The 17,457-nt window shown below is 39.1% G+C and overlaps 1 protein-coding gene across 2 annotated transcripts in view; it reads right to left on the reverse strand.

Moving 5' to 3' along the window:
• Positions 1–310: 310 nt before the first annotated feature.
• Positions 311–17,457, reverse strand: part of mbtps1 (membrane-bound transcription factor peptidase, site 1) — an 85,938-nt gene continuing 68,791 nt past the window's right edge. For both annotated transcript variants that reach the window (XM_055648590.1, XM_055648589.1), the window contains exons 18-23: positions 17,097–17,174; positions 10,818–10,958; positions 7,533–7,664; positions 6,057–6,183; positions 3,219–3,349; positions 311–1,125 (exon numbers count right to left, since the gene is read on the reverse strand). In XM_055648590.1, the coding sequence (XP_055504565.1) occupies positions 932–1,125; positions 3,219–3,349; positions 6,057–6,183; positions 7,533–7,664; positions 10,818–10,958; positions 17,097–17,174 (803 nt within the window). In that variant the 3' untranslated portion in view covers positions 311–931. The remainder of the gene's footprint in view (positions 1,126–3,218; positions 3,350–6,056; positions 6,184–7,532; positions 7,665–10,817; positions 10,959–17,096; positions 17,175–17,457) is intronic.

Here is a 17,457-nt window from a genome sequence, read left to right on the forward strand (position 1 = left end):
AACTTTTTCACACATAGCGTGGTGGGTGTATGGAACGAGCTGCAGGTACTATCACAACATTTAAGAAACATTTTGAAAGGTACATGGATAGGACCGACTTAAAGGGATATGGGACAAACGCAGGCAGGTGGAACTAGTGTAGATGGGGCATGTTGGTCGGTATGGGCAAGGTGGGCCGACAGGCCTGTTTCCACGCTGTATGACTCTAGGACATTATGTTCACACAAGTTAAGGTACACTCTACTTGGAAACATTTGAAATTATACAAAAATACATGACGAAGAACATAATTAACTTGCCAGACCATGTATACTTGCAGATAGTGTAAATTTATTCACCGACAATGGTGAAAATAGATTGTAAACTGCCATTTTAAATATTTACAGAGAGACATGGTAGTTCCATTTTATAAAAATAAGTCAATTCAAGCCAGAGCCCCTTGATAGAGTTTCCTCAATCCATTATTCCTGCCTTCTGCCACTGTACACAATGCACAAAAATCAGTAATTAATTCTTAAATCTGGCAAGGTTGCAGATTCGAGTTACAAAATACATTTTACATCATTAAATGTCCTTGTAACAAAACAATTGTTTGACATGATGACAAAATAAAACCAAGAACTGAAGAGGGAGATCCCAATGTCTGTACTGGCCGATCTGTTTACAATTCTGCTCTTAGAGAAATATAAATATAGAGCAACCTAAACACAATGTCTTTGGTAGTTACGGTTGCTGTAAAAAGGTCTTCTCAACTTGATAAAATTACATCATCTCCGAGTGTTAAAAAGGTCAACAAACCAATCAAGTGGCTTTCATAGTGTTTTTGTTTTAAACGAAGCACTGTGCTCATCGGGAGTTGCTGAGAGCAGAATTCTCAGTTCTCTGGGTGGATGGTAATTAGGTGGATCTGGGTGGATCGCTCACTGTCCAATTACACAGAGGGAGTTTTTGGCGGGTGCACCTGCTGAAGCAGTAGAGGACGTTTGACCCGTGGTTTCCGTCTCTTTGGCTTGCTCTTAGACTTTATTTGAACCACAAAGAATGCCAGTACCACCATGGCACCAAGGAAAGCAAAGACCGGAATCGTCTGTCCGACATCCTGGTTATATCGGCCAGGCATTATACCTTAAAAAACAAAACAAAAATTTAAATACAAATGCACCCAACTTTGATCATTGAGATTAAATTATCCACAATAAAACCACAATTAATCCACATGATTACTGAATTAATCCACAGATGTAGCTAAGTAATTTGTTGAATTTTGTTGCTTAACAAAAAAAACCCCAAATGTTGTTGCTTTTTGAAGCAATTCCTACTCGTGCAGTTTCACCAAGGTATTAAACTTTAAACATTTTTGTGCAATGCCATATCTATGTAGGTCATATGTAAGAATTTGATCTAAATGCGGGTCAGTTTATTATCATAATTTCATCCCGGCATCTACCCTCCGAAGCACGTTAAATATGCTGTATGTTTCAGTGCAAACACCTCTCATTTTCCTTAATACGACACGCACTGTACCTACTGTGCTTAACTTCTCCTCATACATCAAACCCGCCATCATTGGAATCAATCCAGTGAATTGTGGCATTCACACTCCCTCAACTACAGCCTACCTTAGTTTGGGATTCAAGATGCATTTCATCTGAAACTATATAATTGAATCAATTTTTCTCTACATTTATACTCAAATTCTCTTGCAATAAATGCAAGCATACATCTCCCCTGCTATTAGCTTGCCGAAGCTGTACATTAACAATCTGTGATTAATGGACAAACATCTCTCGGAACACTTTCATCTGTTACGAATTTCTACCCAAGAGAACGACTGTATATTTTTTCTACTAAACTCAATTTGCCAAATTCTTGCACATTCACCCAGTACCTTGAATCTTTCTGCATCCTCCTCACAGTGCACAATACCATCCTGCATTATTGATACAGATTTAGAAGAGCTGGGGTCACAGCTTTTGCATTAGCAGGGATCACAGCTCCAATCCCTGCAGCAAGCCATTTAGCGTAGCTTCTCAACCCAAAAATGACTCCACTTATCACCTCCCAGGCTGTTGCAATCTTCATCCTTCCCTCCACACACTCTTCCTCGCCTGTATCCCCCTATCACTAGCTAGGTCTTTCCCAACTTCTCTCCCCCAACTCTTTTACCAGCTACTTTCATGCTATTCTCATTCCAGATGAAGGGTCTCATTCACTCACTGATCCACTGAGTTCCTTTAGCATTTCACTTTTGTGCTCAAAATGACCGTTTATTCCGCCCGTTTTCCACCTAGTAACTAATTCTCAAAGCCATATCATTATGTTATGCCCATTAATGTGCACTTTAATTTAGTTTCATATTTTATTACGTAGCATTATACTGAAGGCCTTCCAACAGTCTAAATGTATGTCAGCTGGTTTGTTCTAATCTATTCATCTCAATCTCAAAAAATTCCTAAAGATTTGACAAGTGACTTTCTTAAATCAATGACGACCCTGTCCAATTTTATTATTTACTTAGTGCCTGTTACCACTTCCTTATTCCAGCATTTTCTCTACTATGGTACTTTTGCCACCTTGCTCAACAGAGTTCATTTCTCTAAAGGACAACGTGGTATTCTCAATTATACACTGTGCACCACTTTCCAAATGTTCTGCATTTACTGCAGGTTTTATACTGCTCTAGAAGTTATTATTCCAATAGCTAATTAATGATTAAGATAACTGCTTCTAAAGCAACCTAATGGCAAAATGGAACAAATTTAGACTGTACTTTTTCTTTTGAAGATTTGTATCAGCATTTCATTCACTCAGTTTCTTTCATCCTCCATTAAGCATGCCACCCACTTAGAACCGCCAGAAATCAATCATCAGGAATAATGGTCTCCTATTCTGGACGTTGAATATTTAATTCAGTGATCATGACCAAAAGCATGCAGCTGGGATTTCATACATCATACTACAGCATGCTCAGCAATGAGTCCTAATCTAACTTTGGTGGCAATAATAATAATTAGTACCATTTGTAATGTATAAATTCACGTAAAATGAGGAACTGAAATCCACCGTCTTTAATGGTCTGACCTGGGAGGCGTCATCAACACAAATGGCCCTCGCTTCATGCTTGTTTTCTAATTCACACAGCGGCAAGTCACTAATACAGTTTCAGAGTCTCGAGTTCAACAGGTCTCTGGAACTAGCACTGCAGCTGCTACACTTACCTCCAGGAATGTCCCAGGCCCCACTTTCACCTGGTGATAAAGGTCGCACTTGAGGACGGTTTTGTTTAAAATTCGGCAGGACCACTTTGTCTAAGTCAATGGACAATAATTTCTGATGCTTCCAAAGGTTACTGAGAAAGGAACACAACATAAAACATGCTTACATGCGGCAAAGGCTAAATACACTTATTTCTCTCATCTATTTGAAACCATATTTATAATTTGCAAACTGCTGGTTAGAAATTTGCAAACTGCTGATTAGATTGCACAAAATGTTACACAAAAATTAAAAACATAAAACTGCTGCTTACTGAAATGATTTAAGACTGCACCCAAAGAGTTTTCTAAAAAATATATATACTTATTTTTGAGGGGTGGAACAAAGTCTGCCACATACCGGGTATTAAGGAACTCATTGGCAAAAATTACATTTGAAACCTGCAACTTGAATTTTTAAGTCTTGATAAAATATAGTTTGTTTTCCAATGCTGATTTCTCATTACATACTTTTGCACCAGATTCTAAATCTGTATTCACTGGTAATTTGAAAATTAAAAGCTAAGCCAGCTACCATTTCAACTGCCTCAACTTGGTTAACCAGAGTTCAGTTGGGAAATGGAACATGCATATATTGCCAGATGATGTCATCAGGAATTGTCCCCGTTATATTTGCCATCATTACCTGCTCAAAATGTCCTTTTAAAAAAAATACACTAATGGCCCTGGCTCCCGGTACGAGTTTATTCCAAGGGCTCTCCCGAGTTTGCCCTGATTCGAACTCGGAGATTTACGGTAATGGCTGCTCATCAGTCCTCGGGGCTCTCGTGGACATTTTTCAACATGTTGAAAAATCTTTACGAGTCTTCCCGAGCTTACCTGCTGTTAGCGAGTCTTCCCGAGAACCTGCCGTTAGCGATACGAGCCGCTAAGAGACGTCCCCGAGATCTGACGTACCCGCTACATTCATTCTCCGTGCTTACGAGTTTGATTTTGTTTTTTTTTTAAACTCGGGAGAGCTCTTGGAATGAACTCGTACCGTGGGACAGGGCCATAAGTCACCATGATGCAAAGAACAAACATTTAAATCCAAAATGTATTGACTCGCACTGATTGCACAAGATGAATAATTGACCAGAAGTTAATATTTTGTATCGACATTGCACTTTTGAAAGTCTGATTTGTCCCTGACATTATGAATTAAGTTTATTTGCAATCTCTTAGAACACATGTGAACCAGGACTCAAGGCAGTAAAGAGAATTAGTGCTATCTGTTCAGAATAAGGGTTGGAAACCAATGGGAACTATTAGTGGGATAAATTATGTTTTTGTTTAAATTTGGAAATACTAGTTATCTTTACAGTTTTAAAACCGTATTCCGATGGCTGACATCTCATTTACTAACCAATAGCCAGAGAGCTATTTCAAATAGCTTCCTAGTCTACTTGTTCATCTATGGGATTCCTCCGATATTTTCCCATCAACACGACATGCCTGCAGTACCCATCTTGACATGTCTCCTAGTTTTAAGGCTGCTTGTCACAAATATTTCCTTTTGGGAAATATTGGGACCCCAAACCATTGTACTTTGCCCTCATCATGAACTATTTCCAAACTATCAATTCCACCTCTAAGTGGTAACTCAAATTGACTAGACCTTGCAATCTTGAGATTACATCAAGCTCAAGATGAGTATTGGAACAGCATGTCCATTGTTGCAAAGATGTCCATAATTTGATCCTCTCGCTTCCTCAACCAATCTGCGACTGAAAACCCAAGACCATGCATTTGTTTTCACCTTGAGATTTCATGACAGATCTCGCTCGTTTTGCCCCTTTGTAAATTTGGGTCACCAAAACTTTGTAGCTTTGTGTCCTGTCTGTTGCCTGTATTTAACATATTCCCAATTGCATATTCACCCACATTGGATCCAAGTTATGCAATGCCTTACTCTTGGAATTCTCATCCTCGTTTTAAGTGACATGGTTTTACCTCTCAATCTTCAATCCTCTAGCAATTCATCTCAAGATTCTGCATTCTTCCAAATTAAAAACACGGAATGACCCAGTTATCACTAATAACTTGGTCACTCCATATTCTCTTTCTCCCCCTTAAACCTACCTCCTTGCCCAATCTGGGCTCTGACAAGATTCAGCATGTCCATGAGGATTCCCTTGAACGTCTCTAGATGTGCTATAGCCATTATTCTGATGGGATGCATCGTAGCCTAATACTGCAACTGTTCTGCTCTTGACTGCCTGAACCTACAAAGAGCAGTGACCACAGCTCAGTCCAACACAGATCTGTCATAGTCTTCCATTCAATCCATCTTCACAGTGTGTTGTGTCAGGAAGATTGAAAGTATCCTGCCTCCATGAGCATTCCCCTTCCTCTTTCTACCTTCAGGAAGAAGATACAGGTGCTTTAAAGATCAAACATCTAGACTCAAGAACATATTCTTCCTCACTGCTCTCAGACTCCTAAACTACCTCTTTCACTCCCCTTCCTAGAGGTGCGTGCTGCCACATTTTCTTATTCTTAATTTTACTACATTCATTACTGCATTATTAATATTTATTTGTACTATTTTGGTTGAACTACAATCTTGCACCATTATGCTATTTGGTACTTGTCGATGCATTTCTCTCTGCCGTATGCACATTTTTTACTTTTGGACTTCATGTGAACAAGGAATTTCATTATCTCCTGGAAGAAATGACAGTACACCGATCTGAATACATCACTTTGGACACTTATGAATACACTCATGTTTTGTAAAATCACTTCAGAATATGTGCACAACATGGTTTGTGTCTGTTTACATCTGTGTCACACACTTACCTAGGAGCCGTTTCATTTAGAGGCTGAGGTTTGGCCCAGGATAGATGAGGACATGCTGGCAGAGGACGTGGCTTGGGGTCTGCAAGATGTGGTTCGAGAACCTTTGAAAATCGATACAAGTGATTGCCTGAAAGTTTAAACGGGCAAAAATCAGAATCAAATACAGGCACAATCTTCAGCACAAAGATTTTAGGGAATTCCTTTAAATGTTTAAAAAAAGTAAATCGCAACTATCCCAGGGAAGTGTTTTTTCGTGTGACAAATAACAGCTCAGTTTTCCTTCTAATTTTCTGTAGGACTCAATATCAATTTATTCCTGAAGCAGCGGAGGGAGATGGAACATAAAAGCCCCTGCCGAACAACTCGGGTATAATTTTAGAAGCAAACCATCGTACAAAATCTCGACACAAGGAACTGCAGATGCAGGTTCACAAAAAAGGCACAAATGTGCTGGAGTAACACAGCAGGTCAGACAGCATCTCTGGTGAGCATGGAAAAGTCAAGTTTTAGATCAGGATTCTTCTTCAGGCGCAAAACATGCACTATTCATGTTTACCAGAAATGCTGCCAGATCTGCTGAATTACTTCCGTACGTTGTGTCTTTTTCCGGTACGAAATCTGTTAACAAATTCGCTAACAAATATTTAATTTAATTAACACTAATTAAAATTCAATAAAATGTAACAAGCGTGCACCGCATACATTAATGCAAGGTAGATCCAAGTTTGGAAAATGTTTCAAGTTAATAAATATATGGTATACTGTGGTGCTGATCTAAAATTAATGATTGAATTACAATTCCATTTTAGATCATCAATAATGACCAATTTGATGCATGGACATATCTTGCAGCAAAGGCTGTAGTCTTAAAAAGAAGAGTTAAGAGCCTGTCCCACTTGGGCGTCATTTGCGCGACATCATTTTTGCATCACGATGCACGCATCGTGACGCGCGCATGGCGCGTGGTGGCATAGGCAGTGACACGCGGCGCGCGGCTCTCACGATTTTGGGATTCTCAAATGACGCCCAAGTTGGACAGGCCCTTCACACAGCATGAAAACAGGTACTTCAACATCCAAGGCAAGTCTGCATTAACAATTAAATACCTACTTGATTTTCCCCACATGCTCAAGAGTCAAGTCAAGAGTGTTTTATTGTCTTATGTCCCAAAATGGAACAATGAAATCCTTACTTGCAGCAGCACAACAGATATGTAAATGTAGTACTCAACCCCTTCCAGATTCTATAACTCACCTAAACATTCGGGGATGTTGACAATGGCCAATGGAGCTACCAACCCGCACTACCCAAAAGAACCTCATGTATAAACAAGCCAAGTAACTGGAGTTGCAAAGTAGCTGTTCTACCAGCTGCGCATTGTGCTATTGTTAAATGACTCCACACAGAACAATGAAAAACATTTTAAAACAGAACATCTCCCTATTATTTGAGTTATCACTTTACAAATAGCTTTACCTTCCATGCGCTCAGGCAGTGGATGATCCACGCCAGAAGGAGGTTGTTGCCTATTTTCAGCGTGACTTAGACTTGGGGGCATTACTCCATACGAGGTGTAATGAAGGAGTGCATCAAGTAACCAGAAGCAGTCTGCAAATAAAGGGCAAACTTACAGTTAGTCTTTCATTAAGTATACAAAACCACCCCATCACTTCCTACCGATTGCAAAATCCCCTTTTATAAACAACATACCCAAACAATTCAAAGGGCATACGAACACAAATCATGTTAGAAGGGAATTTTGTGTTTAACCTGCACCCTGAATCTGGCTTCACGTGGGGCCTAGCTGCCCTCTTAATTATGACTCAGATATGAACCGACACAAAGAACATTGTGTAGGAAGGAACTGCCGATGCTGGTTTACACCAAATACAGACACACAATGCTAGAGTATCTTAGGGGTCAGACAGCATCTCTGGAGAAAAGGAATAGGTGACGTATCGTGGCGAGGCCCTTCAGACTGCAGAGCAATGGCGAGTTTCTTAATCAAGGTTTATTCAAGGCCTTAAACAGTGCATGGGGAGACTCAGAGAAGCCAATGTGTTCCAAAGATTTACAGTGCCCACACCAATTTTATATTCCCACGACACAATGTAAATATTACACCTTTGAAGCAATTCACCAATGATCAACGTTTAACCTCCTGTTTCCTGTTACATGTGGAATTTACAACCTGATAAATCTATTTAGCACCTCTCCTGACGTCTTTAATTGGTGGCCTCTTTACTCATCTTGTTTTCCCAGTACACAAGGCCTTAGCTTAAACATACTACACAGTTGGTAATACTGAGTATTACACAATGCACAAGAATACCACAAACATCCATTTCTGTCTGAAGAAGGGTCTCGACCCGAAACGTTACCCATTCCTTCTCCCCAGAGATGCTGCCTGCCACGCTGAGTTACTCCAGCTTTTTGTGTCTATCATCTATTTCAAATACCACAATGATCCACCACTCGCTTCCTTAGCTCCACTTTTCAGCAAATTCATATATCCTTTGATTTCTATGAAAACATTCTTGAACTGAGCATCCCATGCCCTCTGAGTACAATTTCATGCCCTTTTTCTAAGACCTATTTTCCAAGGGAAGAGAGCATTTTATGGTTTGCCTTGTCAAACTTTCTGTATGGTTTGGGGATACTGGCAACAAAGAATAAAAACACTTCAATTTAAGACAAGGTTCAATGATTATTACTTAAGTATATTGATCATTAATTGATCGAATTGCTACTAATTGCTAGGTAGTGGCAAATACCATGAAAATAGAGAGGTTAGGTTTGCCCAAAGAAGGGATTCGGCTGTGATGGCCAACTCAATTGACATGGTGACATTATATCGAAAATGCATTGCCTCACTGTATGGCGTGACTAATTTTTTTTAAATCTTCATGTTTTGTTTACCCACATAAATTCCACAATTGAATTTTATTCCCAATCTTAGAATTCTTTTGTAGTGATGTGTGAATGACGTACGAGTGAATTTTGGTTACACAAATGGCTGTAATACATGGATTAATAGAAACAAACTGTTACAGTATAAAACAACTTAAACAAACTAAAGGTTTAAATTAAGAGCCTATGCAAACTGGCTACATCTTAGTGCAATTTAGCTATTTTTTAGAATATCCTTTTCTTACTATTATGTTCTGATGTTTAAATCTTCTGCCTTTATTTTCAAATTTCTCTCTGCTTTGAAGGTATAATCAGGTTCATCACTTTTGTCGTTGATATTTTCCCCTGTTGCCGTTCTCAAAGCTATTTTCTGATTTGAGTTTCCTTAACCTATTCATTCATCCTTCTGCTATCCTCTGTTATCAGCTGCATCTAGGTGTGATCTTTAATGACCGACTTATCCACAGTGGAGAAAATAGCACAGTGGTTCTTTGGTATAGTTGACAGACATCACAAGCTCGTAAAGAATGAGCACCCTCAATGGGGCATTCTCTATAGTTTGTCCTTTGCGTCCCTGGACAGTTTGTGTTCTGCAACCTTCTGGAAGGTAGCACTCTGCACTACAGATTGATTAGTATAATACACTCGAGTGATTGCAGCAGCAAAACTGAATAATCCCACACTCCCTGACCACTTTATTCAATTCCATAACAAAATGTATTTCAATCATTTCCAACTAAAGGCAGCAAATTTTATGAACGGTCTAATCTTATTTGCCCATGTGTGGAATTAGTTAAGTGAAGAAAATATTACTATGTCATAGTGGAATTTAAATCAGTGAAAAGATACACATCTTTCAAAAGTGTATGATGGTTGTTAAGTTAATGAGATTTTGAAGCAAATTGACTGGGTTGGTTGATGATCTGTGATATTGGTCAATTTTTTTTGACCACGAGTTCTTTCACCGTACAGGCAATTTTCAAACCATGCAGATTTTAATGCTCAAAACACTCTTATATATGCAAAAAGTGAGAGATTTTTACATCAAATTTGCAGCACACGCTTACAATTTGAACACCACGTATGGTACAAAATATGACCAGGGCTTATTACAAGTTAGATTGCTGTTGTTAAATTAAAAATGGTTATACCTGGAACATTTCATACCTGAAATTATTGGAAGAAAGTAATTCACTGATGCAATCAAATAACCAGCTAGAGCAGGTTCTTGGCTATTATTAATCATTATCTGTTTGATATTCATTATTTGAACCACAGTTACAGGTTTTGCTTTAAAAATAATACATCTAATAGAGATTCCGAGATGATTTTGTTCATTTGTATTCAATTGCTTTTGCCAGTTATGAAGGCACCAGGTAGAATATGTTTTTACAGTTAAGCACTGGACTAATGCAATCATTGTAAGCGATTGTGAAGTTACAAGTTGCAAAACAACAATTAATATTTTTCTTAATCCATTACCAGCTTCTCAACAATAAACAGGGGCAGTCCATACGTCCTAATGACCATGATGAGACATGCACCAATATATGATGGTCGGTTACACCGAATGCAGAATGCTGCAACTCAGTCACATCTTGCAGACAGCTCACACAAATGGAAAACATGCCAAGCAAGTTGGAAAGCTGGAGAGCCAACCCCTAGCATTCTGGTCAACAGCATACTGTTACTAACTACACTACATGGCTTCCATTCTTGAGATACCATTTCAAGAGCATATACACATTTCCATTTTTGGCAGAAATAGTGAAAGTGCATCTGAATATTGCAGATTTCTTCAAAGCTTCTAGCGATACATTCACAAAAGTAAAACACAAACCAACTTCTTACCTTTCTGCCTGTGACTATCATCAAGGCAATTGGAATCTCCGTACAAGACGATCCTTCCCCCACCCTCTGAGGGAGTCTGATACAACCCAAGAATAGGGACATTTTTAACCACAAGTGTTTCTTGTTTTAAGACTTCGAGTCCTGCAAGACACAATGGCAAGATTAAGATTCACTGACTTGAAAATAACGTGTTTTGAAATGAGCAGAAAACTTGAACACTCAACTAAACGAAAAAAATCTTGATTAATAACAATAGTGCAAAGTTGTATCTTGCCAAGAAATCAAAACAAATGTTTGAGAATTGTTCAATTCAGATCATTATGATAATATTCTCTTCACTGGCAAGTTACTCCTTTATGCATTTACACTGGCAGATACAAGTGATAAATGCTAGAAACAAAAATGTATTTGTAACTGAGAACTTATCAGTTGACACCTGGAAGTATGATGTTGTGGCAATCAGTGAAACATGGTTGCAGGAGGGCTGTGATTGGAAACTAAATATTCCAGGATTTCGTTGCTTCAGGTGTGATAGAATTGGAGGGGCAAGAGGTGGAGGTGTCGCATTGCTTGTCAGGGAAGATATTACAGCAGTGCTTTGGCAGGATAGATTAGAGGGCTCGTCTAGGGAGGCTATTTGGGTGGAACTGAGAAATAGGAAAGGGGTAGCAACACTTATAGGGGTGTATTATAGACCACCAAATGGGGAGCGAGACTTGGAAGAGCAAATATGTAAGGAGATCGCAGATATTAGTAGTAAGCACAAGGTAGTGATTGTGGGAGATTTCAATTTTCTACACATAGACTGGGAAACACATTCTGTAAATGGGCTGGATGGTTTGGAGTTTGTAAAATGTGTGCAGGATAGTTTTTTGCAGCAATACATAGAGGTACCTACTAGAGAAGGGGCGGTGCTGGACCTCCTGTTAGGAAATGAGACGGGTCAGGTGGCAGAGGTATGCGTTGGGGAACAGTTTTGGTCCAGTGATCACAATACCATTAGTTTCAATATAATTATGGAGAGGGCCAGAACTGGACCTAGGGTTGAGACTTTTGATTAGAGAAAGGCTAACTTTGAGGAGATGCGAAAGGATTTAAAAGGAGTAAATTGGGACATTTTGTTTTATCGGAAAGATGTGGAAGAGAAATGGAGGACATTTAAAGGTGAAATTTTAAGAGTACAGAATCTTTATGTCCCTGTTCGGTTGAAAGGAAATAGTAAAAATTGGAAAGAGCCATGGTTTTCAAGGGAAATTGGACACTTGGTTCGGAAAAAGAGAGAGATCTACAATAATTATAGGCAGCATGGAGTAAATGAGGTGCTTGAGGAGTATAAAGAATGTAAAAAGAATCTTAAGAAATAAATTAGAAAAGCTAAAAGAGGATATGAGGTTGCTTTGGCAAGTAAGGTGAAAGTAAATCCAAAGGGTTTCTACAGCTATATTAATAGCAAAAGGATAACGAGGGATAAAATTAGTCCATTAGAGAGTCAGAGTGGATAGCTATCTGCAGAGCCAAAATAGATGGGGGAGATATCGAACAATTTCTTTTCTTCGGTATTATCCAAGGAGAAGGATATTGAATTATGTGAGGTAAGGGAAACGAGTAGAGTAGCTATGGAAACTATGAGATTCAAAGAAGAGGAAGTACTGACACTTTTGAAAAATATAAAAGTGGATAAGTCCAGACAGGATATTCCCTAGGACATTGAGGGAAGTTAGTGTAGAAATAGCAGGGGCTATGACAGAAATATTTCAAATGTCATTAGAAACGGGAATAGTGCCAGAGGATTGGGGTACTGCGCATGTTGTTCCATTGTTTAAAAAGGGTTCTAAGAGTAAACCTAGCAATTATAGACCTGTTAGTTTGACGTCAGTGGTGGGCAAATTAATGGAAAGGATACTTAGAGATAATATATGTAAGCATCTGGATAAACAGGGTCTGATTAGGAACAGTCAACATGGATTTGTGCCTGGAAGGTCATGTTTGACTAATCTTCTTGAATTTTTTGAAGAGGTTACTCGGGAAATTGATGAGGGTAAAGCAGTGGATGTTGTATACATGGACTTCAGTAAGGCCTTTGACAAGGTTCCTCATGGAACGTTGGTTAAGAAGGTTCAATTGTTGGGTATTAACGGTGGAGTAGCAAGATGGATTCAACAGTGGCTGAATGGGAGATGCCAGAGAGTAATGGTGGATGGCCGTTTGTCAGGTTGGAGGCCAGTGACGAGTGGGGTGCCACAGGGATCTGTGTTGGGTCCACTATTGTTTGTAATGTACATCAATGATCTGGATGATGGTGTGGTAAATTGGATTAGTAAGTATGCAGATGATACTAAGATAGGTGGGGATGTGGAAAATAAAGTAGATTTTCAAAATCTACAGAGAGATTTATGCCAGTTAGAAAGATGGCAGATGGAGTTTAATGCTGATAAGTGTGAGGTGCTACATCTTGGCAGGACAAATCAAAATAGGACGTATATGGTAAATGGGAGGGAATTGAAGAATGCAGTTGAACAGAGGGATCTGGGAATAACTGTGCACAGTTCCCTGAAGGTGGATCTCAGGTAGATAGGGTGGTAAAGAAAGCTTTTGGTGTGCTGGCCTTTATAAATCAGAGCATTGAGTATAGAAGTTGGGATGTAATGTTAAAATTGTACAAGGCATCGGTGAGGCCAATTCTGGAGTATGGTGTAAGCTCCTTCTTTATGTTTACAAAGCCCTTAACGGGCTTGCCCCCACCTACATCAACAGTCTGCTTACCCACCACACCACCTCCAGGTCCCTCATATCGGCTGACTTGGGGTTACTGAACATCCCGCGGTCTAGGCATAAGCTCAGGGGCGACCACGCCTTTGCGATTGCAGCTCCTAGACTGTGGAACAGCATCCCTCTTCCCATCAGAACTGCCCCCTCCATCGACTCAAAAGAGACTTAAAACTCATCTTTACTCTCAAGCCTTTCTTGACATCATCTGAGGGAGGGCTATATGTATGTATTTATGTATGTACTTAATCTATGAAACACTGTTGTATAACATTAGTGTCTCCACCAATGTAAAGCACTTTGGTCAACAAGAGTTGTTTTTTAAATGTGCTAAAGAAATAAAAGTGACTTGACTTAATCCTATGTGCTAAATATTGTACCTTAATTGGTACATGACAATAAAATACCTTTGAAAAGCGTCAATAGGTTAGTCAAACACAATTTAGTTTGTACACATCTATCAGACTTTGTCTAATCCGGGTGATATTTTCCAACTGTCCATGTATCATTCTTAGTTATAGACTCCTGTGTTTTCCTGATTACTGATGCGAGTCTAATTGGTCTGTTGGTTTCAGTTTTCTCAATTTTTCTGTATTTAAATAGTTGGGAAGGGGGGGCGGGGGGGGGTGGGGGTCGTATGGATATTGAATCGTTGAACAGAGGACCAATTCATTTATAACGGAAGTCATAAAATGGCAAGTCTAACTGTTGGTTTATTTTGAAAGCGTTTCTTCAATGCCGACTTGTTTTTTACATTTCCTACCAGAGTTTAAGCAGAACAATTCACTGGTGCCTTTGGCTATTTCAAATTAATCTGACTTTTGTTAAATTAAATGTCAGAACATCCAGAGAAGGACTTCGTCAAATGCCAGCAATACACAATAACCTTGGCACGATATCTGCTCCGCAGATTGTGCTAATAAATATTTCACTTGAGTCACAGCTCAGTAACAAATTAAGAACAGCTTAATTATTTATGCCAATCAAATTCCTTTGTAATAATTCTATTGCAATGTTTTTGATTTGTTCTGCCCTGGGAAGTAAAATATTTCAATCTTGATTACAAACTTCAGTTAATTTGAACACACAAATCAGAATTCACTCAGTCTCCCAACTGCAGCTTGAGATTGACCGAGACATTCTTTCCCTTCTGCTTAACGATACGATAAAACTTTATTCATCCCCGGAGGGAAATTGGTCTGCCGACAGTCACAACACACAAGGTACACGAATACTTGAAATTAAATGTGAAAAAAAGACATGCGACTGTTGGCTGGCTGTCGTGTGCACAGTGCCTTAACCGGAACGAACGAACAAACAAAGGCTTATCCCCTGGGCAGAGGTTTCTAAAACTTGAGAGCTCCCCTCCCCCCCTCCACTGGGTCCCCCATTGTTCTCCCACTGTCCCTCACAGCAGTCCCCCCCCCACACCAGATCTTCATTGTCAACCCTCCTCCCCCCCGCCACGCTCATCGACCGCTGATCACGGGTCGATCGCGAGGCCTCACCGCCGCCAACGATCCTGAATTTATTACTTCAAAACAAGTTAGAAATGATGTCGTGCCCTTCTCATACTTCTGCTGCAAACGATCTGTACTATTGCCACCCACTTTGCAACCACTTGTGCTCTATTCCACCATTTCTGCGCTGCCATTCTTAACACCTTTCAAATAGTCTATTATCACCCAGTCTCAGATGCGCTTTGGACTCACTCCTGATTAGTATAATTCTGTAACATTTTAAAGGACCACTAAAAGTTCAGCATGCCCACTGCGTCAAGTTGTGCAGCTGCAAATAATGCCATCTCACCCTTGTTATTTTCTGCATTGGTCTTCCTCCGCTTCCAGCTTTCATTGGGTAGAAACTGTTCGCAGTAAAATCCTCCCCAAACGGCCAACATAACTAAGTTCAATGCAACTAAGTTTATTAGGGTCACAAGATTGTGACCCCCTAGCTAAGACCACGTAGAATACCTGAAACTTCGATTATTGCCACATCCAGCAACACCATTTCAGCAAGTAACACAAATCAGGAAGTATTAACCAATCTCAACTGTAATGTTCGGGAATTCATGAATGGCATTTGAAGCCCTTGAAAGAGCTAATATCAAATTTAAAATAAAGTCGTTCTTCTACAAAAGCATGATCTAGTAGAACAAAAGAATGGCTCGGTACCATGTCTGAATGACTGTAAATTGAATGAACACAATATGAAGGACAGGTAGTCTTTTCAATAAAGACATTAAGATGGCAGCCTGCAGAAATAACATGTGCTTCTTTCCATGGCCATAAAGAAGCTAAGATTGAAACAAAATAGCTGACACTGCAGAGATAAGTAACAACCTGTTATTGGATGAGCTTGATTTGGACCCAGCTTTCCTATATTGTGAAAGGCTACAGAATCTTTCAGTCATGCCATATTCAGACCTGGTATAAGAAAAATGGATAATTGTGCTAACTCACCTTTGTTTTGAGAGTAGGAGCCCGAGAAGCAACTGAGCAACGTTTGTGCTCATTGTCGATCGCCACTCTCATCTGACAAATCAATTTATAGATTGCCATGGTGTACCTTTAACAGTATTTGTTGCTATCTACTTTTAAAGAACGAACTTTCACACCCTTAGTCAAACTAAAAAAATAATATCAACCTAGTTGTAGAACAAAGTGTGATAATGTATATTTATTATATTCAATAAAGTTACCAATAGGCATAAGGAATATGATTGAGAAAGAACATCTTTCTCGGTAGTAGTGCTCCTTAAACCTACTGGTAGCTTTACTGAAGATAATAAAATTACATTCTGCTTTATTATTTTGTGGCTGTAATAATTAATCTCAAATCTCCACAAGGAACAAAAGAAAGGAGCTCTGAAGGTTTCGTAATTTCTCCTCATATTGAGTAATAATCAAGAGGATAAAAGTTGATTGAATCTTCAACTGAGTAAACCGACATAAAAACAATATTGCTGTTTCATTGAACAACAATAAAATGTTCATCTCATAAAGTAACACAACACTGGAAGAGAGCTCAAAGCAAAGCAATAAAGACAATATGCATAATGTATAATGCGACAAGTTTCTTTTTCCTTGTTTAAACTATCGAAATTATATGTGCACTCATAGAATTAAGTTTTCAATTCCTCATTCTTGCCACTGCATTCTGGACAGAGACTATCTTATAAACATGAAATGGAAAGCAAGGAACTGGGTCGTTGTAAACAAAATTCTGGAGTCTGAACTTCCTCATTGGGAGAGGCCAAACATACCTTAAGTAGGGAAAGGTTCAGCAGCATGACATTTATACTGCCTAAAGGGCAATAACACGGGTGGTGCACGTGAGAAAGAAGTTAACTTTCATTCACAAGATATTATCAGAGTACTACAGCACTAATGCGTACTTTGATACATTCCAGAAATAAATTATTTTTACTTTTATGATAAACAGAAGAAAAATTCTCAAAGTCCCTTTGAACAGCACTGGGAAAGACTGAAGTGCAATCGAAAAAGATCTTACCTTGGTCCTTTAAAGTTTGAGCAAGAACAAGTCCATCCTCTGGAAATTTAGCAATACTGCTCCCTGAAGCATAATACACTAAGTAAGGAAAAATAAAAATAATTGAATTTATTATTGAATAAATGTGTTCACTATGATGATCTAGAAAAAGGTTTATCAGAATCAGATTTTATTCGCCATGTTTTGCAACATATGAGGAATTTCACGGGCCAGGTCAGTCATACAATTAAAAGCAACAGACTCAAAAACACATTTTAACATGACTCCTCCACATTCCTACTGCGATGGAAGGCAAAATAAAGTTTAAGTCCTTCCTTTTGTTCTTCCTCCGTCGGGGGCCTTGAGCCCTCCGTTGACGGGA

This window comes from Leucoraja erinacea, chromosome 17 (assembly GCF_028641065.1).
Source record: "Leucoraja erinacea ecotype New England chromosome 17, Leri_hhj_1, whole genome shotgun sequence".
NCBI lineage: Eukaryota > Metazoa > Chordata > Chondrichthyes > Rajiformes > Rajidae > Leucoraja > Leucoraja erinaceus.